Source organism: Tachyglossus aculeatus, chromosome 4, assembly GCF_015852505.1.
Source record: "Tachyglossus aculeatus isolate mTacAcu1 chromosome 4, mTacAcu1.pri, whole genome shotgun sequence".
In the NCBI taxonomy this organism is placed as follows: domain Eukaryota; kingdom Metazoa; phylum Chordata; class Mammalia; order Monotremata; family Tachyglossidae; genus Tachyglossus; species Tachyglossus aculeatus.
The window spans coordinates 111,729,250-111,753,989 of NC_052069.1; the positions used below are offsets into that span (position 1 = coordinate 111,729,250).

A 24,740-nucleotide genomic window follows, 5' to 3' on the forward strand; every position below is an offset into this window, starting at 1 on the left:
TACTGTAGTAAGCACTGGATTAAATTCAAGATAATCAGGCCCCACATGGGGCTCACGTTCAAAGTAAGGTGGAGTCTTCTAGACTGTGAGTCTGTTGTTGGGTAGGGACCCTCTCTATATGTTGCCAACTTGTACTTCCCAAGTGCGTAGTGCAGTGCTCTGCACACAGTAAGTGCTCAATAAATACGATTGAATGAATGAATGAACAAGGATTGAATCCCTATTTTGCAGATGAGGGAACTGAGGCACAGAGAAGTTCAGTGACTTACCCAAGATCACACAGAGGACGAGTGGTGGAACTGGGATTAGAACTAAGGTTCTCTGAAGCCCAGCCCAGTGCTCTTTCCACTAGGCCATGCTGCTTCTCAAATAGTGGAAGTGGACAGAACAAGTTATAAAACAGAAAATAATGAGTTTGTCAGAATGAAATAGATAAATAAGTAATATACATAAGGGTTGATGAATACAAATACATACATGGTAAGGATATTGGTTGATGCTACATGAGCTGGATGAATAAATCAAGGAAGACTTCTTGGAGGAGGTAGGATCTTTTTGGAGGGCTTTGAAGATGGAGGGAACTGTTGTCTGCCAGATTTGAAGGAAATCCAAGTAGGAAAGGTGGTGTGAACAAGGCAGGATAGTACAGTGTGAGGTGTAATTAGAAGGTGAGCATGGCAGAAGTGAAGGGGGTGAACTGGGGAGTGGCTAGGGAAAACAGCTGACTTGCAAGATGGGAGCCCTAAGCTCATAGATAGGTAAGGTGATTCTGCTTGAAACAGAGGGAACAATATAGTAATAGTAATAATTGTAGCACATGTTGAGTGCTTACTTTGTGCCAAGCACTGTACTAAGCACTGGGGTGGATATAAGCAAATTGGGTTGGACACAGCCCCTGTCCCACTTAGGGCTCACAGTCTCAATCCCCCTTTTACAGATGAGGTTACTGAGGCCTAGAGAAGTGAAGTGACTAGCCCAAGGTCACACAGCAAAACACTGGCAGAGCTGGGATTAGGACCTATGGCCTTCGGACTCCCAGACATGCTTTATTCATTTCGCCATACTGCTTTTAATGTAAGCATTGGAGTTTTTTTAGGAGCAGAAAGACCCGCTTTAGTAAAATGAAGTGGGCAGTGTAGACTGGAGCAGGGAGGGGCCGGAGGCGGGGAGAACAGTGAGATGGATGATACGGTATTCTAATGAATAAGACTTGAACTGGTTGGATGGTTGTTTGGGTGGAGAAAAGGAGGCTAATCTGGGAAATGTTGTATCAGGAGAACCACCAAGATTTGGAGATTGAACATGATGATTGAAAAATAATCAGTCAAAGATAATATCAAAGGTTGTAGGGTTCTGGGACTGAGGAGGGTGGCGTTGTCAACAGACATAGGTCAAGTTAGGGAGGAAGGTTTAGGGGGTAAGATGAGAAGTTCCATTTTACTCCACGTTTGAGGTGTGGAGTGGAAAGGACTGAAGAGCTGGGGAGAGATCAGGATTAGAGAGGAAAATCTGGAAATCATCTGTATAGAGATGTTAGCTGAAGCCAGGTGAATACCATGTTGATGAAATCGAGGTCTGATAGTGCTTCTAGGAAGAGGCAATGCTTATTGGTGTCTAAAGGGGTACAGCAGTCAAGGAGAAACAGGGTAGAGAAGAGCCCATCGGACTTGACTGTGAGGAGACCATTGACCTTGGAGAGTGCAGGCTCGGTGGCCTGAAGGAGGTTGCTATATGCCTATATACCTTCCTAACTGTAGTAGGTCAGGAAGAGAGTTGATGGAGAGGAAGTGAAGGCAGCAGTTATATGTCACCTCTTGTACAACTGTACAAGAATCAATCAATCATATTTATTGAGTGCTGACTGTGTGAAGAGCACTGAACTAAGCATTTGGGGAACAGGGAAATGGGGCTTCCAGAGCTTATTTAGGATAAGAAAGATTTCAGCATGTTTGAAGGCAGAGGGGAAGGAGCCATCTGATTCAAAGATAGCAGTAAGAGAGGGGAAAAAAGTAGGAGTAGGTGTGTTTAAGGGGTGACAGGGAATAGGTTCAGAGGCACAGATAGAGGGGATAGACATTTGAGAGCAGGAGGGAGAGACCTCTTGAGAAGCAGCTGGAGAAGAGGAGAGTGAGAAGGAGAGGGAAAGGAGACAGGTGAGGAGTCTTTGGAGGGACTGTAGGGTGTTCATGTCTCATCATTTCTTTTTACCAACTTTGATCTTGAGATTATATGTGGAGATCCCCACTACCCGGAGTTACATTAATCGCTCTTTGTTCTCAATTTTAGACCTTGGAGGGGGAGGTGAGATTCAGATTTAAAGATCCAGGTAACATCTTTCCAAAGTGCAATTTTATTCTTTCCATTTCTAACTGTCTGCCTTTCTGGATCTGAAAAACTAAAATTTCTTCTTGTCTTTTTTCCTGTATTGTATTTTAGAACCAGGAATTTTGGCTTCCAAAAAGAAGGTGGAAGATGTTAAGGAAACCCCTAGGGAGAGCCACTCTTATGAGTCTTATGAGCAAGCGGAAGCAGAAACAGGAGAGAAAAGCTTTGTGGAAGAAAGTGAGGAGCCTGAAAATGGAAGGAAAAATCTCCCAGAGGAAAACAACGAGTCAGAAATAGGGGAAAAGAGCCCAATAGAAGGAAACAATAAAACCCAGACGACAGTTCTAGCCCAAGAAAGAGGAGGAGCAGAGGATATATGTGAGACCCAACCTCAGGACAATGAGAAAATGGAGAGTCAGAAGGAGAGTGAAGAAATACAGAGTCAAAGTGTAGAAGAAACAGAAGCAGCCACCTCTCCGGGCGAGGTGAGAGGAGTTTATTTTTAATAGAAAATATGCTTTAGAATAAATGGAAATTATGCAGTCTTCATTCAGATAGAATTCAAAGGACAGTGTTGTCAACGTCAAGTACTTGTGAAGCACCTCTGATGGGTAGAAGACTGTACTGGATGCTCTGAATTTTGGATTATAATTAGTGATTTTTACAGGTTTCCCATAATGTCATATTGTGGCAATGAGAACACTTTTAATTACAAAATAATAGTCAAGTTGCCCTTCAATCCAAAGATGAAACTGCTGATGGTCAGTGAGGGTGTCTTTGAGAGAGAATCATTTGCATGCTTTCCCTTTGAAAATAGAATAATGCACTTTTCCTGGTTTTTTTGGCATTCAAATGAGCATTGCTCAGGAAGGATTCAATTTGCAAATATAGTTTATAATTTACAAATATAGTATTTACCATTTTTGGACAACCATTTTAACTAATTTGTACTTCACACTTTAAGGTAGGTGAAACAGCAGAAAAAGCAACAAAGCATTTGGGTAAATTAAAGTTTCATGACTCCATTCTTGGCAGGCATGTTGATTCTTGACAACTAACTGGGGCACAGCACCATAAAGACATTTTATTTCCTGTGTTCCTGGAGATACTGATAGGGTATGGTGGAGGACACACCAATTTTGGATTATATAATAATAATAATGGCATTTATTGCGTGCTTACTATGTGCAAAGCACTGTTCTAAGTGCTGGGGAGGTTACAAGGTGATCAGGTTGTCCCACGTGGGGCTCACGGTCTTCATCCCCATTTTACAGATGAGGTAACTGAGGCCCAGAGAAGTTAAGTGACTTGCCCAAAGTCACACAGCTGACAAGTGGCGGAGCTGGGATTTGAACCCATGACCTCTGACTCCAAAGCCCATGCTCTTTCCACTGAGCCACGATTCATTTCTCGGGGATGGGTTCATTAATTTAAATAAACCTTTTCTCTTCATGTCAATCAAAACTCAGGGTAAAAGGTTTTAGAAACCTACTGTAAATCTAATTGTAATGATTTCTCATGGGCCTGACAACAACCCCTTATTTATGTATTCTAAGCATTTTTCATGCATAATGACTGTCTCTAGACTTTGTAATGTAAGCATTGGCATTTTCATATCCAAAATTCCTTGCATGATACCCCTCAATGTGAGCTATAAAATTGACTCCCAAATTGACCACCGATTGCAAACATGTAATGATGACCTGCCTTTATTAGTAGACTTGTGCTTTAAAACCTTCTTTGTTGTTTAAATGGCCAGTAAGGTTTTCCATTACTTGCCTAGGATATTTCTGATGAAAATGGTGTGAAGGAAAACCCTGATGCTGTTATGGAATTCTTCACAACCTCCAGTGGAAACACATACTCGGTCTTTCAGTCCGATAGAGCGCATGAAAGTCAGAGGTCTCAGACTTTTTTAGAGTGTGTAATAAATGAGGAAATGCCTTTATCAGAGAATCTGAATCAAATGATTCTACCAGACAGTCTCTTCCTAGAGCTAAAGAAAAGGTTAGTATGCGTGCTTTCAGCATGATTATATTTGTGTGGGCTTGGATATTGGGGCAGAATTGAGATATGAAAATTTGGGTTGCCTATTGAAAAATTTAAGTGTTCCCTTGTCTTTCTTCCAGCACATATATTTGCATAAACTAAGGCATTCATAGGAGCTTATGGTATAATGATTAATGTGAGATTTTGCAAAGAGGGAAAGAAAAACAAGTTGAGCAGGTTAATTTTTTTTTGGTACTCTACCACATCAAAGCCTTGCTGTAATGGAGCAAGCGGTAAATAAATGTTTCCCCAGGGAATCCTGTTCTCTCCAACTGATTTAACTGAGTCTCATAAAGGTTTCTTAAGTGGACTTTTCTGAAATTAAAGCAATTTGTCACTCAAGGGACTACTGGGAATACATTCACCCTCGACCTCTTATTCGCTCTTCCTATCCTAGAATTCGCACCGGTTTTTTTGAGCACCTCGAGAAGTGGTTTGACCAGGCCCTGTCAAATGCCAATGTTATTGTAGCTGCTAAGAAAGAGGAGTTAAATTCAGAACTGGAGCTGCGTTTTCACTTACACGAGCCAAGGGCCCAACGCATAGAGACAGATATCTACAGTGTCAGAGCAGGTACACAGACAATTGTCTGACTGACGGGTTACTCTCCTTGCCCCTGCTTCAAAACCTAATTGAAGGCATGTCTCCTACAAGAGGCCTTCCATGACTAAGTCCGACTTTCCTTTTCTCCCATTCCCTTCTGCATCGCCCTGACTTGCTCCCTTTATTCAGCCCCCTTCCCAGCCCCAAAGCACTTAAGGACATATCTGTCATTTATTCAATTATATTAGTGTCTGTCACACCCTCTGGACTGTAAACCCTTTGTAGGCAGGGAATGTGTCTGTTTATTTTATTGTACTCTCCCAAGTGTTTAATACAGTGTTCTGTACGCAGTAAGATCTCAGCAATTATGAATGAATGACTATACAGTTCAAACATCTCACTTTTCTGTTACGGTTTCTAAAGGTCTAAACTGCAATCTTGAAATGTAGCTCCATGGTGTTGATTGCACCAGTTTACATAACACACTACGTTTTACTTGTTTGCAGAAAGAACTGTGAAATGGTTTTGTATTTAGAGATACAGAGCTGGGAAGGGGAGAGCCAAGCCATTCATCCCTTTCCAACTAGAATAAAAATGGGGGCAAATATATCATTAAATTAATCTTTAGTACTACAAATATAAATCACTGGGTCTCCAGCAAATCAGCTTATTTAACTGGACTTGGGTTGTGGACATTTTAAATGCTTGTTGTGGATGGGAAGGTGCGACTGCCGGAAGCTATTGTTTATGTTGTTTTTACTTGCAATAAGAAAAAATGCACAGAACTCCTGTTGACATTTTAATAGTCTTTTATGTTTAAACACTTCAAAACTGTAAGAGCACAGACTTGTAATGATGATGATGGTATTTGCCAAGGGCACATAATAAACTACTCACTACTGCAGTAGATACAAGATAATCAGGTTGGTCACAGTCCCTGTCCCACATGGGGCTCACAGTCTTAATCCCCATTTTACAGATGAGGTAACAGAAGCACAGAGAAGTTAAGTGACTTGCCCAAAGTCACACAGCAGACAAGTGGTGGAGCTGGGATTAGAACCCAGGTCTCCTGACTCCTGACTCTATCCACTAGACCCTGCTGCTTTCCTTCATGTAGGAATTGGTATTTAAACCTTGTGCCTAGAAGTTAATTTGTTTAGAAGCCAGATATGAAATGATTGTCCATTGGGAGGTATTACAGAAGAAATTTAAATTTCCCAGCTATGTGCACCCCTGCTTTTAATTCCAATTCCTCGCGTTTCCTTCTGTGGATAAGTGGTTCGTAGATTTCTCCAAACCTCCCGGTACTTTGTGAATAAAAGATTGAGCACTTCCTGTTAGACACTATTGTTCTACCAGCTGGTTAAAGCAACTCACAGATGCAATCATTTGTCCTTTGTGCTCAGACTAAATTGCACCCCTGGGAATTTGGAGAATGGTTATCAATTGGTTAAGAGCTGGGGGAGATTGCTGGTTAAGACCCCTCCTCTACTTTTCAGCTGAACTTTTGCTGCACCAAGAACGATTAGATCGCCACTGTGCTGGGGTGATCGAAGCCTTGGACAAGGAGAAGGTCGAGTTCAGCAAAGTCCAAGACGAGCAAAGCGTCAGGAGCAAAAACTTCCGTAAAAAGATAACCGACATGGAGTTATTCTTCCTAAATGCCACTAAGTCTGATAAGTAAGGTGGCCCCAAGCCTCTGTGTTGTATTAGCCAGCTGCTCGAGGTTGTGGGCAATCTGCAGATTCTGGCTTACTTGCTTGACTTTGAAATGAACCGGGGAGCAGAGCATTTTCTGTTAGAAAACCTTCTTTTTTGATCTAGTCCACCCAGAAGAGAGAGATTCCAGCTGTTTACATTTTATACGTCTTTTATAAAAATTCTCACATATCTCTTCTGGATATTTTGATCAATATCATAATTACAAAGAAAAGGATTTTGAAAAAAACTTGGAGGGGGGGTTCTGGGTACGTTAGCGGTTTTGCATTTTTCCTGACATTACCCACCTTGAAAAACTGAATTAATTCATGGTTAGAATCCCATTTTTTTGTTTTCAGTTTTGACATCTATGGGTTTGCAGCAGATGGCGTTAACAGGAAAGGAATCAGAGCAGCATGCTCATTAATACGCATGGCTCCCACTCAGGGTTTGACGACTAAAATCCTTTAAGTGGCATGGCTGCTCTCCTATCGATTTTTTTTTTTCCCTAACAAAATCTATTCTCTCCATTTGGTACTAGGCTGTTCTTCCTCAGCAATTCTCTTCATTCAGAACTACTCCATCATGTGGAAGTTATGCAGATCTCCCTGAGGAGTTATAGACAGTACTTAGAGGAAGCCTTGGGGAAACTGCGAGACTCAAACATAGACTTTATTAAAGCTTGCAGGTACAAAACAGCTATTCTCAGTGGTTTTGTTTTTCAAGGGCCATTGCTTTACATAGCCTTCTTGTAGCTTAGCCTCTACAAAATCTAGATCACCTACATCTGCAATGCACAAAATCCTAGATTTTACCACACTGGCAGGCCATTTGCATTTTTCACGACTCCCTATAAATCTGAATGCTTTTATCTAAGGGATTTGAAAAGTGGGAAAGGTGTCCAGTCAATGGCTTTTATTTCATCAAATATTACTTTCAGATTGTTTTCTGAGGGAGGCAACTTTTCTTCAGAAGAAATCGAGCTCTTTTGTGCAAGATTGGAGAAGGAATCCTCCCGAATTGAGTTCATTGAAGGTTTAATTATGGTCGACATGGAGAAAATGGAATCTTATTACTTAGAGAAGGTGGGTAGATTTTTCAATTCAATTCCAACGCAAGGTTTAAAACATCAGATATGCATCCCTTGCCATTATTCATTTGGAAACACATTTGAGCTTTGCAAAATCTAGGTTTTAAGATTTTTTAAAAAAATGACACTAGGGAAACAAACCTATTGATTCTCGTACACATGAAGTCCAGAAAATTAGAATGAATTCTGCATCATCTATTTTTTTTTATTTTGTAGGCAACTGAAGTCATTAATAAATTTGAAACCAGATTCCACAATCTGACAGTGGATTTGGTTTTCCTGGAGAAAATCCAAAGATTTTTGACAAACTTGCAAGTAAAAATCAAGACTGAGGTATAGTGAATTTGGGGGCTGCCATGCTGTTGTCTTTAGAGCCATTTCTTCCAATAAAGGGATTTAAACTAATTTAAAAGCAAGTGAGCACATTGACAGGAGTGAGGGAACATGTGATCCATTTGTGCATTTTAAGGGTGTGGGATTTCCTTTCAGAATGACAGATGGATGTCATGACTAGCCAATCAACCCTAATATGGCAACTGGGTTGACTTACAATCTCTGGCCTAACTTGTCCCTTCTGTCTGTCCGTAGACCAAACTATGAATTTACTAGAAGCGTAGATGTAGAAAAATCTGGTTGACATTTAACTGTGACCCTCTAGACAACACTTAGTACAGCGCTCTACACAAGCCCTCCTTTCATCTTCTCACACCCTGTTCATTCATAATAATGATGGTATTTGTTAAGCGCTTACTATGTGCCAAGCACTGTCCTTCATTCATTGTCTTATTTATTGAGCACTAACTGTGTTCAGGGCACTGTACTAAGAGCTTGAAAAGTATAATTCAGCAACAAAGAGAGACAATTTCTGCCCATAATGGGCCCATATTCTATGTTGCCCTGACTTGCTCCCTTTATTCATCGTCCCTCCCAGTCTCACAGCACTTTATGTCCATATCTGTAATTTATTTATTTATTTATTTATATTAATGCCTGTCTCCCCCTCTAGACTGTAAGCTTGTTGTGGACAGGGAATGTGTCTATTTATTGTTATATTGTACTCTCCCCCAATTGCTTAGTAAGTGTTCTGAGCACAGTAAGTACTCAATAAATACGATCGAATGAATGAACAGTAAGTGCTTAATAAATACCATTGATTAATTGAAGACCAAAAGGCATGTGTTTTATCTACAGATGGTTTCTGAAGCACTTAATTGTTGGTGCTGAAAAAAAATAAAATTCTGTAAGCTTGATTCTCCCTCATTCAGTGAAGCCTAGTGGATAGAGCACGGGCCTAGGAGTCCGAGAACTTGCGTTCTAATCCTGCCTCCAACACTTGTCTGTTTTGTGACCTTGGGCAAGGCACTTAATTTCTCTGTGCCTCATGAGGTTCCTCATCTGTAAAATGGGGATTAAGACACCCATGTGGTACATGTGCTGTGTCCAACCTGATTAATCCCAGTGCTTAATTTAATTTCTGTTACAAAGTAAGCGCTTAACAAATACCATTTTTATAAAAATAAACCCAGGTACCTCAGTTATTGACCCTGTTTTCTTCTCACCTGTAAAATAGGGATTAAGACTGTGAGACCTATGCAGGAGAGGGACTGTGTCTAACCTGATTAACTTGTATCTACCCCAGTACAGTCCTTGGCACATAGTAAGCACTTAATAGCATTAAAAAAAAAAAGGTAAGTTCAGTGATAAGGAGATGTGTGGATGAAATATCTTGTAAACCAGGACATAGTGATCATTCTGTACAGTTTTCAACTGTTTTACCCTAGGCAATCCCAGGCAGCTAAAGTTCCTTAAAACATTTGTCAAATATTGAGGAATCAAATTCAATAATCATGTACAGCATCATCATCAATAGTATTTATTGAGCACTTAATATGTTCTGACCACTGTACTCTACTCTCTAAGGATGACACAACAGAGTTGGCAGACCCGTTGCCTGCCCACAACGAGCTTACAGTCTAGATGGGGTGACAGACATTAATCTAAATAAATAATTCTTCCTGATCCCTTCCCTGTAGAAACAGCTGGTTTATTAGTCATTCTGTTACAGTTGCATCCGTTTTCTTTGGTTAATCCCTTACATTGGTAATATTTTTCCTAGTGTAGGTTTTCATGCCAGGACAAATATAATGGGAGCCCTTCTTTTGTAGGTGGCCAACTCCAATTTTCAAACTGAAATGTTAAATGCTGATCTAGAGCAGTTTCAAAACAAGATTGATATCTGTGGTCAGCCTAGTGTGGATAAAAAAGTAAGTTGGGCTAAGCATTATGGGTATCAGCTTATATTTGTAATTTTAAGAGTAACATTTGGTTTTGCCCAGTATCTCAAATCAAGTAAAAGCGCACTAGTGATTTTTTTTTTTTTTAATTCTTCCTCCTTACTCAGTCTTCCTGTGGAGACTAATGGAGATGAGAAAACCTTCCTTTGGCACTGGCCGAGGCAAACTGGAACCATTAGATTATAAAATAAAAACTTTGATGTCTCCATTTTGTAAGTGAAGTCAAATGAATTTTGTGGATTCCTAGGTTCCATCACAAAATAGTATGACTCAAATTCTTTCATTATCTCTGTTTGAGGTAGACCCTGGACTACAATATTATATGTGGTGGCAGGTTCTGCTATAAGTACTGAATACTTGAGTTTGCAAGTACTGGCTTGTTGATATAACTTCCATGATGATGACAAAACGATCAGTTTCAGTGGGAATTTGATAGGCATATTCTATCCTGAAGAAGGAAAACAGAGGAATACTACCTACGCCTCTCACTATGCAACACATCAATCCACAGACTGATTTATGAAGGAAGGCTTTGGTCAAGGAGGAAGAAAAACCAAGAAGAAAATGAAAATCTAGAAATTCTATTTTTAAAACAAGCCTTGCATATAGTAAAAGCAATTAATGGATTTGAGAAGTAGCTTGTCCTTTTTGGACTTCTTAACCTCTGTGATATTCTGAAAGTACTGTTAATCATCTTTCTCTCTCCTCCTTTCCTCATAAGATAGTAGTATTGGGGCCACCCAGCAACCTCACCCCACTCAGAATCAGTGGCACAGGATACTGAGATATATATATATATATATATATATATATATATATATATATATATATATAATTTCCTTAGAGGAAACAAATGATAGTTGGCTTCTTTGGTATCAAACCCTAATATTTAAGGACGTATCTTGATTTTCTTTTGTTTCCTTCTGTATCTTCCACCTTTTCACTCACAACTCATGGGCTGTTTTTCTATTACTATATCCCAGTTTCTCTTGAACTTGCTAGTATTTTCATCCTGCACAAGTTCTGTGTTAGGGAATGCTACCTGCTATGTGAAATGTTCCCTTTTGTTTTGAACCTACCAACTTGTAGCTTCAATAGGAGCCCCTCTGCCCTTTTGGGAGTCAATGAACAACAAGTTTGTGTTCACCCTCTTCACACCCTTCATGATTTTGTAGGCTTCTATCATTTCCTCATTCAGTCGTCATCCCTCAGAATGGAAAAGTCTTAATTTTTTTAGACTTTTCTCATACTGAAACTTCACCATCCCTTTACACCATCATCCCATCTGTGCTTTTTGATCATTCTGTATGGAAGTTATTTCTCCTATAAGTAAAACATGCACTGAACACTAAGAAATCTCATTTTCTTTAGGCCCTGGGACCTTTGTCTTTATTGACCAGTTCTTCGATGTTCAGTGACCTTGTTCTCATCAATCTGTCTTTATCATTAGATTGTGACTGCAGAAGATGTGTACAGTTTTGCCAAAACTTTGATGGAAAAACTAGCCAAAAGGACCACGTATCTCAACAGTTATCTCACACATTTGGTAATAGCTGACTTGCTTTCTTATAAAAATGAACTGATGTGGTTTTAGGGCTCAGTGGCACTGATTGGTCCCAAGTTCTTTTACCCCTATTTTGTGCAGAGTGCACTGTAGTAACCCTTAGGGAGAGAACAACAGAGATGGTGAACAATGACTCCTGAATCTATTCCACCTATCTCTGACTTCTCACTTCCCCCTGCAAGATCACGTTTTTCCTACCTCCAAGACATCTTTACATGTTTACCCTGCTGGCAACTCAAGCTCAGTTAGTCCAAAACTGAATTCTTCCCATCCTCTCTCATCTACCTAACTTTTTCTTCACAGTTGATAACTACACCACTGTCCTCCCTGTCTCTGAAGGTATTATTCTCGACTCTTCCCTCTTTTTTAACTCCTATTCTTCCCCTTCCACTCTGGTTCAGGCATTTGACATATCCCAATTAGACTACAGTATTAGCCTCCTCACCAGCCTTCCTGCCTCCAGTCTCCTCCCTCTTCAGTCCAAACTTGACTTTGTTTCCTAGGTCATTTTTCTAAAACATTCTGCACATCTCCCCTCTCCTGAAAAACCTTCAACGGTGAACTCATTCCTCTCTGCATTAACTCCTAACCACCGACTTTGACACAACACACCAGCTCTCCTCCTTTTACTTATCCACTCTCTCCTCCCCACACACAGCAGCTCATGCTCTTCATTCCTCTCAGCCTCCTGGCTGTGTCTCATTTTGTCTTCCATCTCCAAGCTCTTGCTCATACCCTTCCTCCTACGTGGAACTTCCTCCCTCTTCAAATCCACCAAACCATAGCTCACTCTATCTTCAAATGCCTTCTATAATCCCCACCTCCTCCGGGACTGCAAGCTTGTTATGGGCAGGGAACGTGTCTGCTAATTTTGTTGTATTTTTCCAAGCACTTAGTACAGTGCTCTGCACATAGTAAGCACTCAATATGATTGATTGATTGATTGAGGCCTTCCTGAATTTATTTTCCTTCTTAGTCCATACCTTCCTTTTCCCCAACTACCAGCATGGCTCAGTGGAATGAGCACGGGCTTTGGAGTCAGAGGTCATGGGTTCAAATCTCTGCTCTGCCAATTGTCAGCTGTGTGACTTTGGCAAGTCACTTAACTTCTCTGTGCCTCAGTTACCTCATCTGTAAAATGGGGATGAAGACTGTGAGCCCCCCATGGGACAACCTGATCACCTTGTAACCTCCTTAGTGCTTAGAACAGTTCTTTGCATATAGTAAGCACTTAATAAATGCCATTATTATTATTATCATTATTATTATTACCACCTCAGAACTTCTGCTCCAACTCCATGATTATGCATTTAATCCCCTATACAGCACGTTGTGCAAGTGGATTTACACACCTTTCTATTTAAATATTATTATTATTATTGTATTTGTTAAGTGCTTACTATGTGCAAAGCACTGTCCTAAGCACTGGGGGGACACAAGGTGATCAGGTTGTCCCACAGGGGGCTCACAGTCTGAATCCCCATCTTACAGATGAGGTAACTGAGGCACAGAGAAGTGAAGTGACTTGCCCAAAGTCCCACAGCTGACAATTGGTGGAGCTGGGATTTGAACCCATGACCTCTGACTCCAAAGCCCAGTCTCTTTCCACTGAGCCATGCTGCTTCTCTGCAATACTTCTCTATATCCATTTCTCCTTTCTCTTCTTTATGGAAATTATTTTGTCTGTGTCCTCCACCAGACTGTAAGCTCCTTGAAGGCAGAGATCAGTTTTCTTCCTCTGTTGTACTCTTCCAAAACCTTAACACAGTGTTCTTCACACAGTATGTTCAATAAATATAATTAATTCTTTTTGCTTCACTGTTGGTTGAGCAGTATATGACTGGTGCTGGCAACCCAGGGGGTGGGTGGGTTGCGGGGCAGAGAGAGAGGAGAGAGAGGAAGAGAAAGGGAAAGGAAGGAAAGATATTCTGGATTAGTTGCGGTTGCCCTCTTTTCTAGGAACCCAAACCAAGTGTGATGGAACCTTTGGCCCAAGTCCAAGAGGCTGGTATAAATACAAGTTCAGTCCATTTGGAGAACTACAAAGAGGGAAGCAAGGTAGAAAGCATCACTTCAGAGATTCTGGTCCAGCCAAGCCGAATGGGAAAGCCAATGATTGATGATGTGGCTGTGGCAGTGATCAAAAACATCCTTGAGTGAGTAATGCTTTGGGGGACCAGATTGCCTTTTGGGGAGCCACTTCCATTTTGCATGCTGGGATGACCTTATGAGAGTTGCATAGCCACCCTTTTCTCTTCCTCACAACTATGGGTGTGTATTGAGGTGCATCCTCTTTAGTGTGAACAACTCATGCTCGAGATCTGCCATCAAAAGGCTGTAGGGTGGAGAGAAGGCGATCCTTGGATCAGCAAAAATGGGTATGACTTATTAAGGAATAAGAAAACCAGTAGAAACCATCTATATCAGAGAGCAAAAGGAAGAAATAAATATGTCATCTAATCAGAAGGTTCGTGCTCAAATTGCAAGTCCCACACTTTCAGATTGGAATGATATACATGCATTCGTCCAGAAGATATGTCTGCTTGCCCAGAAATTGCCCTTTTTTGGTTTCCCATCTTCTCTCCAAATTTCACTCTTCATTTTGGAAGAATCGAAAGATCGGACTGTCTTTGGAGCATCCCAAAACCTGGTGACACTTTATTTTGCTTTTAGAATCCCAATGAGGAGATCTATAGATTCCTTGCAAGAGCAAGATGATAGGTTGCAACCAGGAATAGCAGGTATGTAAACCTGGGGAACTCAGAACAAATGAATGGTGCAAATTTTGAAATCCCTTCCTGAGGATGCTAAAAAGGAAGTCCTCTGTGGGATTTTTTTTTTCTGTTGTTCCTAAAGGGAATAGTATAGAATCAAAAGGACAGAAATGTGCGAGCCAGAATCCTGAGAGGAGCTTCAGTATTTCCCAGAAGAAAGTTAATGCCTTGAGCCAAAAGCGCTCATCAGGGAGGTAAGATATAGAAATGTCTCCCCCCACTCCCCGGTCTGGCTTCCTTACAGTCTCTCTTGATAGTCTCTGCTCTTTCAGCCTCCTCCCCTTAGAAAAGCAGTGTGGTCTGGTGGAAAGAGCATGGGACTGGGAATAAGAGGATCTGGGTTTTTAAAATTCTGTTTTGTTTCTAATTGCATTTTTTAAGTGCTTTCTATGTGCTGGGCACTGTACTAAGCACTGGGGTAGATACAAGCTAATCATCTTGGACAAAGTCCATGACCTACATGGGGAAACAGTTTTCATTCATTCATTCAGTCAATCGTATTTATTGAGCACTTACTATGTGCAGAGCACTGTACTAAGTGCTTGGAAAGTACAATTCGACAGTCCCTACCCAACAACGGGCTCACAGTCTAGAAGGAGAATACAGACAACAAAAAAAAAAAACAAGTAAATAAGCATCAATCCCCATTTTACAGAGAATTTAGGGTTTTTTTTTTACACACAACAGACAAGTGGCGGAGCTGGAATTAGAACCTAGGTCCTCCTAATAATAATAATAATAGTGGTATTTGTTAAGTGTTTACTATGTGCCAGGGACTGCGCTAAGTGCTGGGGTGGGTACAAGAAAATCAGGCTGAACACAGTCCCTGTCCCAAGTAGGGCTTACAGTTTCAACCCCCTTTTTACAGATGAAGTAACTGAGACACCTCTGTGCCTCAGTGAATTGTGAATTGACTAGCCCAAGGTCCCATAGCAGAAAAGTGGTGGAACTGGGATTAGATGACATGACCTTGTGATTCCCAGGCCCATGATCAGCCCTTAGAACAGTGCTTTGCACATCGTAAGCGCTTAACAAATACCATCATCATCATCATCATCTATCCACTATATCATGCTACTTGCTTCCCAAGTGCCTGATGTGTGCAGAGCACTCTATCAGGCACTTGGAAGAGTACAATAAACGCGGTAGACATGGTCCCTGCCCTCAAGAAACTTATGTTCTAGCAGGGGAGATAGGCACTGAAATAAAAGATAAAAGAACAGAGAAAAGGGGGTTATGTCCATGAGTCAGTTTATAAGTTGTAGGGCTGGAGAGGAATGAAGTAATTCTTTTTGGTACCGTTAGAAGTTTCCATTTGCAGCAGAACAACTTTGTCTCTTCAGCGTATTCAAATACTCTCGACACAACAGACAAGACAGGAAGTACCAGATATTTGGAGAGAAGCCCGAGACTTCTGAGTGAGTTCGCCTGCCATCCTTTGCGAACGTATTACCCCTTCTTTATGGGTTTCTGGCTTTGCCCCGGGGGTGGCTATTTTGTTTCATCCTGGGTCACCTAAACATCCCCAAACCGTACTAGTTTGAACTGACCCACTTTGTGAAGAAGTCCAGGCGAGCCTCTCTTCTGTTTGGCTTCAGGCACTTTAAAGGGATCATCCACCATCTCCTCTGGGAGAGTAATGAAATCTTGCTGACGATGGCAGAGGTAAGGGACTTTACCTCCTGGGTCACGTCAGATTACGGAGACTCAAATTTCTTGGGACGGTATCTGAAGAAACGGCCCTTTGACTTGTATCTTTCTCTTCCCAAGGATTTTTACCGTAAGGAGAAGCATCCCATAACAAGACCTGACTACCTGCAGGAGACGTTCGATCAGTGTGCAGAAACGTTAGGGAAAAAGCTTCTGGACTATCAGAGGCAGACAGATGACTACCACAATTCCTGCCTCCTGGGTATAGTCTCAAGGGTGCTCAGCTCAGAGATAAGAGGTTAAAAATAACCCATTAGGTCATTAGCTCTTCAAGGACAAGGATCTAGTCTTCTCCTTCTGTACATTTAGGAAAGGGCTCTGGATCCATTAGTTCTGCTAATACTGATTTTAGCAGGAAGCAGGTTTGACATTTTCAATCTTGGAATGGGCTAACAGAATGGCATCCAAACCTAGTCAGAAGTTTTGTGTTTCTCTAAACTATATAGCTTCGTATCTGATCAAATCAGAAGTGTATTCCATTTGAAAACTTTCAAATTGAAGTCTAGAAACAAATGAAAGCATCTGTAATCTGTAGAACACATCAATTTCAATTTTTCTTGAGAGACAAACCTGAACTGTTAAAAAAATATGTTTGCCCCAATGGTCTCGGAGAATAGAAATTGTCAGTCAATCGTATTTATTGAGCACTTACTGTGTGCAGAGTACAGTACTAGGCGCTTGGGAAACATCCTCCTGTCTCTCCCCACTTCAGTCTATACTTCACTCTGCTGCCCGGATTATCTTTATGCAGAAACGCTTTGGGCATGTCACTCCACTCCTCAAAAATCTCCAGTGGCTGTCTATCAACCTACGATTCAACCAAAAACTCCTCACTCTCGGCTTCAAGGCTGTCCATCCCCTCGCCCCCTCCTACCTCACCTCCCTTCCCTCCTTCTCCAGCCCAGCCTGCATCCTCTGCTCCTCTGCCGCTAAACTCCTCACTGTGCCTCGTTCTTGCCTATCCCACCATCGACCCCCAGCCCACGTCCTTCCCCTGGCCTGGAATGCCCTCCCTCCACACATCCGCCAAGCTTGTTCTCTTCCTCCCTTCAAAGCCCTAATGAGAGCTCACCTCCTCCAGGAAGCCTTCTCAAATTGAGCCCCTTTTATCCTCTCCTCCTTCCCCTCCCCACAGCACTTGTATATATTTGCACAGATTTATTACTCTCCTTTTCCTTGTACACATTTACTATTCTATTTATTTTGTTAATGATGTGCATATAGCTTTAACTCTATTTGTTCTGACGATTTTGACACCTGTCTACATGTTTTGTTTTGTTGTCTGTCTCCCCCTTCTAGACTGTGAGCCCATTGTTAGGTAGGGACCGTCTCTATATGTTGCCGACTTGTACTTCCCAAGTGCTTAGTACAGTGCTCTGCACACAGTAAGTGCTCAATAAATACGACTGGATGAATGAATGAGAAGAGGAATGTATCTGTTATATTGTTATGTTCTCCCAAGTACAATGCTTTCCACACAATAAATGCTTAATAAATACCATTGATTCGTTTTGTGTGCTCTGAAGAGCACTTAGCACCCTAGGCACTTAAATGTTGAGACCACTGGAATTGGAAAAAAGTGTGCATTTTCAAAATAATGGGAATTCATCTCCCAAATTTAACCCATTTCAGGAAGTTCCTTAGAGTATTTAATTATAAAAGAGAAACGGTTGCATATACTTAAATGCATTCTCCTTTAGGTATATGATTTTCTTTGCATTTGGTTTTTAAGGTTTGAGTTCCAGTAAATCCCTGCTTTGTGCCTCAAATCTCTCGGCCTCTCTTTATTCCCAAAGAGTTCCGGAATCAGCTAAAGGAGTTTGAGGAGCGCCTCCCTCACACGGTCCGCCTGGTCACTGAAAGCTTTCTCCAGCAACATCTGCAGAACCTACTCTGCTCCATGGATGAGATCCGACAACAGTTCAAAAACAAATTGGAACAGTGGGAGAGTGCGAAGGTGAGAGTTCTGATTCTCTGCTCCCAGTCCAGTGGCTAAAATCAGAGAGGCTTCTAGGAGCCTTCAATTTGAGGCAAACAAAAAGAGGCTCATGTCACCTCTCCCATGGGAGAGTGTTAATTGCTCTGCAGGTACTGAAAGGAGCGCTCATTACCTTGTTCAGTAGGATGCGGGAAGTTGCGTGGCCTAATGGATAGAGCAAGGGCCTAGGTATGGAAGGACCTGGGGTCTAATCCCTGGCTCTGCCACATAATAAATAATAATAAAAAAATAATAATACTTGTTAAGCACTTACTATGTGCCAAGCACTATTCTAGACACTGGGGTAGACACAAGTGATTCATGTTGGATTCACACTCAACCCCCATTTTACAGATTAGGTAACTGAGGCCCAGAGAAGTTAAGTGACTTGGCCAGGGTCACACAGAAGACATGGTGGAGCAGGGATTAGAACCCAGGTCCTTCTGAATCCCGGGCCGGGGCTGTAGCCACTAAGGCATGCTGCCACTTGTCTGCTGTGTGATTTGGGGCAACTCTCTAAACTTCTCTGTGTCTCAGTTATCTCATCTGTAAAATGGGGATTGACATTGGAAGTTCCATGTGGAACTTGGGCTGTGTCCAAACTGATTAGCTTGTATCCACCCTAACGTTTAGTACAGTGTCTGGTACATAGTAAGTGCCTAACTGATACCAATTAAAAAAAAATGTAGCCCAAGAAAACTGCAGGAAAGAAGATCAATCTATCAGTGGTATTTGTTGAGTGCTTACTGAGTGAAGAGCACTGTACTAAGCGCTTGAGAGAGTACAATACAACAATAGAGGCCTTCCCAGACTGAGCCCCCTTTTTCCTCTCCTCCTCCCCATCCCCCGCCGCCCTACTTCCTTCCCCTCCCCACAGCACCTGTATATGTGTTTGTACAGATTTATTACCCTGTTTATTTTACTTGTACATATTTACTATTCTATTTATTTTGTTGATGATGTGCATCTAGCTTTAATTCTATTTGTTCTGACGACTTGTCACCTGTCCACATGTTTTGTTTTGTTGTCTGTCTCCCCCTTCTAGACTGTGAGCCCATTGTTGGGTAGGGACCGTCTCTATATGTTGCCAACTTGTACTTTCCAGGCGCTTAGTACAGTGCTCTGCACACAGTAAGTGCTCAATAAATATGATTGAATGAATGAACAAAGTTGGTAGACATGTTCCTTTCCCTTAATGTGGGGGAGATAACTAGATCAGTCCCAGCCCCCGTCCCAAAAAGGGCTTACAGTCCAAATGGGGAAGATGTAATGTTCTATTAAGTCACCAAACCTGCTGACTGATTTTTTTTCCCTCCTCCTTGGCATTTTTTGTCATATTTACGTATCGGTTGATGGAAGGCTGAAAACCAAAATAAACTCCGTCCAGCTCTGGGGCACCCACAGAGCTTTCAGCAGATGAAATCCCTGTGCCAAGAGGAAGAGAGACGGCAGGAGGAACACAGGGATGGGATTTCTGCTAACACCAAGAAACTGCAGGTAATGGAGTTGGCAAGTTTGTCTCAGGATTTCCTCAATGAATCCCCAGTCAGAGCCCTGATATTTCATCCACCCATTCAAATTAAAGTAATGTATTAGGTAATAGTTCCCTAGGTTGGTTTTTCATGGATATTTATAAAATGCTGTAATTTCCTCTTCCAAAGAGAATCTACTGTATTAGTGGTCATCAGAAACTCCTGCTTCTGAGGAGACATGGGTACAAGGAGAGAGATGGGGCTGATGTCAAGAGACCCCAGTTTCCCACAGTCAGATTTCTACCCTGGTCCACTGCTTTCCACCAGTGCTTAGTACAATGCTCTGCGCACAGTAAGCACTCAATAAATGCCATTGATTGATTGAGAAGCAGCATGGCTCAGTGGAAATAGCACGGGCTTTGGAGTCAGAGGTCATGGGTTCAAATCCCAGCTCCACCAATTGTCAGCTGTGGGACTTTGGGCAAGTCACTTAACTTCTCTGAGCCTCAGTTCCCTCATCTGTAAAATGGGGATTAAGACTGTGAGCCCCCCGTGGGACAACCTGATCACCTTGTATCCTCCCCAGTGCTTAGAACAGTGCTTTGCACATAGTAAGTGATTAATAATAATAATAATAATAATAATAATAGTGGAATTTATTAAGTGCTTACTATGTGCAAAGTAATAAATGTCATCATTATTATTATTATTATTATTACAATGCTTTGTGCTCAGTAAGCACTTAATAAATGCCATTGATTGACTGACAAGTTCCTCTGGGCTGTAGCACCAACTGCTCTCCATTCTGTCATCTCCCCTCACCCAGTCCTCGCCCCAAGTGGCCCCATCCCTATCGTGTTGCAATGTCTTGAAACACTAGAATGACAAAGGCCGTCTTAAGATTCCCCCACCCATTAGGCAGAACTGTACTTAGCCATATTCGGTTATCCTTCTTAAGAGGGAATCCTAAAGAAGCCTCAGTTGATTATGCTTTGTAGCATCTCACAGTTCTTTCAGTCAGATAGCCTGTTTCCCTTATTCTATCCTCCGTGTTCACCATCCTCTCTATGGTGTCTTTGAAACCTTCTCTTCTCCTTAATAAATCATCCCAATATCAGTTCAGTCTTTCGGATCTTCTAGTTCCTCTCTAAACTTTTCCTCTCATTTGCATTGTGGGGCCGATCAACGCTGACTTTAGCAAAATATCCTTGTGTTCTGATTTTCAAATTTCTGTCCCCCATTTCACTGTGTTTTGGGGGTTTTTCTTTTATTTTAAAACCATTAAACCATCCAAATATTCCCCACTCTGAAACCTTAAGTTCCAATTTCCTAATGAGGCTTCTAGAATGTAGTCATTTGTCTGTAAACACAAACTGAGGTACAAACATATTAGGATCCAAAACACATTGAAATAGAGACTTATGACAAAAGGTTTCTGCATTCTAAGATCCCTTTGTATAGAGGAGATTTAATCGGAAAAAGTAAAATAGCATGGGATCTCACCTCTGTGTTATTTTCAGGCCAGAGCCCATTAAGGAAACAGATTCTAGGTCATCCTAGTTAACAGGACACATGCTTTATGTTTCGTGTTCTATCCATCGCTACCATCTGGAGAGAGAAATGTCAACTTTTCATTTTGAACAAGGGAGTGAAAAAGGAGGAAGAATTTTAGGGCAAATGAGGACTGGAAGGGAGTAGGCTTCAAATCCGTTTTGGTAGAACATGATCCAAAAATTAGCACAGATAGATTCAGTGTAAGAAGTCATTTTGGTTGGACGCATGCACATGACATTGGCAATGTTGAAATGGTGCTACACTGCCTAACCTTTGCCTCCCTGTGCAAAAAGCGGGGCCTAGTGGATACGGTACGGGCCTGGGAAACAGAAGGGCCTGGGTTCTAATTCCAGCTCTGCAATTTGTCTTCTTGGGCAAGTCACTTACTTCTCTGTGCCTCAGTTACCTCATCTGTAAAAGGGGGATTGAGACTATAAGCCCCATGTGTGACAGTAGACTTTAGTAGGCCATAAAGCCATATTTGGGACCTTTTTAGCTCTGATTGGAAACTCTTGATCTTGTCAGAGTCCTTGGATGAGCAAGTCTGAGAATAGCCCAAAGACCTGTGGGACCTGTCAGCCCCATTTGGTGGGTACTTTTGTTTGGAAGCATTCCAGAACACTTCTAAGCAATGACTTTTATGGTAAGGGAAGAAAAATTGCAGAGAGTTGTAGAACAGGGAGCGGGTTCTTGAAGAACCTCATGATATGGAAAAATTGAGCTGTAACCATTGATTCAGTAGAAATTGGGATTAAAAAATATCACTGGGACTGACATCCTTTGGTACAAATTCTTGTATTGTTAGGTCACCACTAACAGAATGCTTTACATGGCACTTATTGCTATTTTATCGTATTGTACTGTATTGTATTGTATCAGAGAAGCAGTGTGGCTCAGTGGAAACAGCACAGGCTTTGGAGTCAGAGGTCATGGGTTCGAATCCTGGCTCTGCCAATTGTCAGCTGTGTGACTTTTGGCAAGTCACTTCTCTGGGCCTCAGTTACCTCATCTGTAAAATGGGGATTAGACTGTGAACCCCCTGTGGGACAACCTGATCACCTTGCAACTTCCCGAGTCCTTAGAACAGTGCTTTGCACATAGTAAGCACTTAATAAGTGCCATTATTATTATTGTTGAATATTGTAAATTTACAGAAATGTAAAGTAATAATTATATTAACAATGACCTTGTTACTTGGTAAGCACTTCCTATGTGCTGGGCACCATATTAAGTGCTGGGGTGGATACAAGCAAATCAGATTGGACACAGTGCCCATCCCACATGGTGCTCATAGGCTCAATCCCCATTTTACAGATGAGGTGACTGAGGCACAGAGAAGTGAATTGACTTGACCACGGTCATACAGCAGACAAGTGGCAGAGCCGGGATTATTCACTATTCGCTAGGCCACGCTGCTTTGCACAGGGAGGCAAAGGGTAGGTAACCTAGTGCCATTTCAACGTGACCAATTCAATGTGCGTGCACCATGTAAATAAATGCCATGTAAAGCATTCTGTTAGTGGTGACCTAATAACAATACAAGAATTTGTACCAAAGGATGTCAGTCCCAGTGATATTTTTAAATCTTCTATCCCAATTTCCACTGAATCAATGGTTACAGCTCAATTTTTCCATATCATGAAGTTCTTCAAGAACCCGCTCCCTGTTCTACAACTCCCTGCAATTTTTCTTCCCTTACCATAAAAGTCATTGCTTAGAAGTGTTCTGGAATGCTTCCAAACAAAAGTACCCGCCAAATGGGGCTGACAGGTCCCACAGGTCTTTGGGCTATTCTCAGACTTGCTCATCCAAGGACTCCGACAAGATCGAGAGTTTCCAATCAGAGCTAAAAAGGTCCCAAATATGGCTTTATGGCCACTAAAGTTTACTGTCCCACATGGGGCTCATAGTCTCAATCCCCCTTTTGCAGATGAGGTAACTGAGGCACAGAGAAGTGAAGTGACTTGCCCAAGGTCACACAAAAGACAAGTTGCAGAGCTGGAATTAGAACCCAGATCCTTCTGATTTCCAGGCCTGTACTGCATCCACTAGGCCCCACTTCTTGCACAGGGAGGCAAAGGCTAGGCACTGTAGCACTATTTCAAAATTGCCAATGTCATGTGCATGCATCCAACCAAATTGCCTTCTTACACTGAATCTACCTGTGCTAATTTTTAGATCATGTTCTACCAAAACATTTGTGTTATGGGAAGAACATTACCTAATTCTTTTGAAAACATATTTTGTAGCAGAACTGGATGTATGTATTAGTGTCCCCTAGAAGAAGGCAATAGTAAACCACTTCCGTATCTTTACCAAGAAAACACTATGGATACACACACCAGAACGACTTTGACAGAAGATGGGATGTTCTGAAGAAGTAGTGTCCATGGAGTCGTTATGGGTCAGAAATGACTTGATGGCATTTGAAGAAGTCCTCTAGAACAGATACTTTCATGTACCCGTGAAAGCATCCAAATAGGCATGTGTGCACAATGTCATGCACCAGCTTGGGAAGTCAAAAGGACCTGGATCAAAATCCCAGCTATGATGCTTGTCTGCTGTGTGATCATGGGCAAATCACTTCTCTGTGCCTCAGTTACCTCATCTGAAAAATGAGGATTAAAACTGTGAGCCCCATAGGGAACATGAACTTTATCCAACCTGATTATCTTGTACCTAACCAAGCATTTAGTTCAGTGCCTGGCACATAATAAGTGCTTAAAAAATACCATAAAAAAACTCAGTCTCTCTGTCTCTCTCTGTCTCTCTCTCTCTCTCTCTCTCTCTCACATACACACACACACATACTCACTCTCACACACACACGATTCACAGTTAACTCCCTTCACACAGATTTGTAAAAACGCCTCTTAAAACATTACCATCCTGATTTGATCCCTTTCATGTTCTCCCCAGGAATGTGCCAATAAATGTGCCCGGAATTTTGTGATTGCCCTAATTGCCCTCACAAAGAAGCTGCTTCTGGAATTAGATGAAGTTGTCACTATCGATGATGTCCAAGTAGCAAGTAAGTCTTCTCATCAGTAACGCAGGTACCAGTCAATTAATCAATCAATGGTATTTATTAAGCACCTACTCTGTATAGAGCACTGTTCTAAACAATTGGGGAATACAGTGAATGTGAAAAACACAGTCCCTCCTCTCAAAGTATTTACAGTCCATTAAGGGAGGAAGAAATACAAGCTTTGTTCAAATAGTGGGAGCAGGAGAAAGAATAATGCTATAATTGTTGGTAGCAAGAGCATGGCAGGATAAATAGAAAAATAAATGCCAGTGTAGATGAACATGTAAACACTAAGGTTAGGTATATAAGCTTAAATCCCGGAAAACCAGTTGTTTCGTGTTGGTTCCTTCTGGGAAAAAGAAAGCACAGAGAGAGAGGGTGAGAGAGAGAGAGAGAGAGAGAGAGAGAGAGAGAGAGAGAGAGAGAGAGAGAGTGTGTGTGTGTGTGTGTGTGTGTGTGTGTGTAAAGTTTTCACCCTTGGACATAGGCCCCACCCTTTATTAAAGAATCAAATTAGGATGAACTATCCATTCTCCCTCCACCTTAGTTCCGGGTGGGACAGGAAATAATATAAGCAGATTGGACACATTCCCTGTCCCACACAGAATTTGTCCATTCCGCTTATATTTATATCTTCCCCAGCACAAAATACAGGGCTTGT

General features: G+C 41.6%; 1 protein-coding gene across 3 annotated transcripts in view; it reads left to right on the top strand.

The window, feature by feature from the left end:
* CCDC180 (coiled-coil domain containing 180) overlaps positions 1-24,740 on the top strand; it is a 57,871-nt gene that overhangs the window by 24,330 nt on the left and 8,801 nt on the right. For 2 of the 3 annotated variants that reach the window (XM_038745272.1, XM_038745273.1), the window contains exons 17-35: positions 2,287-2,326; positions 2,437-2,810; positions 4,109-4,332; positions 4,772-4,947; positions 6,417-6,597; positions 7,157-7,303; positions 7,556-7,700; positions 7,922-8,038; positions 9,871-9,969; positions 11,450-11,545; positions 13,523-13,719; positions 14,237-14,304; positions 14,420-14,531; positions 15,681-15,755; positions 15,936-16,002; positions 16,108-16,249; positions 17,844-18,004; positions 19,385-19,522; positions 23,971-24,082. In XM_038745272.1, coding sequence (XP_038601200.1) covers positions 2,287-2,326; positions 2,437-2,810; positions 4,109-4,332; positions 4,772-4,947; positions 6,417-6,597; positions 7,157-7,303; positions 7,556-7,700; positions 7,922-8,038; positions 9,871-9,969; positions 11,450-11,545; positions 13,523-13,719; positions 14,237-14,304; positions 14,420-14,531; positions 15,681-15,755; positions 15,936-16,002; positions 16,108-16,249; positions 17,844-18,004; positions 19,385-19,522; positions 23,971-24,082 — 2,671 coding nt within the window. The remainder of the gene's footprint in view (positions 1-2,286; positions 2,327-2,436; positions 2,811-4,108; positions 4,333-4,771; positions 4,948-6,416; positions 6,598-7,156; positions 7,304-7,555; positions 7,701-7,921; positions 8,039-9,870; positions 9,970-11,449; positions 11,546-13,522; positions 13,720-14,236; positions 14,305-14,419; positions 14,532-15,680; positions 15,756-15,935; positions 16,003-16,107; positions 16,250-17,843; positions 18,005-19,384; positions 19,523-23,970; positions 24,083-24,740) is intronic. The other variant, XM_038745274.1, reaches the window with a different exon arrangement.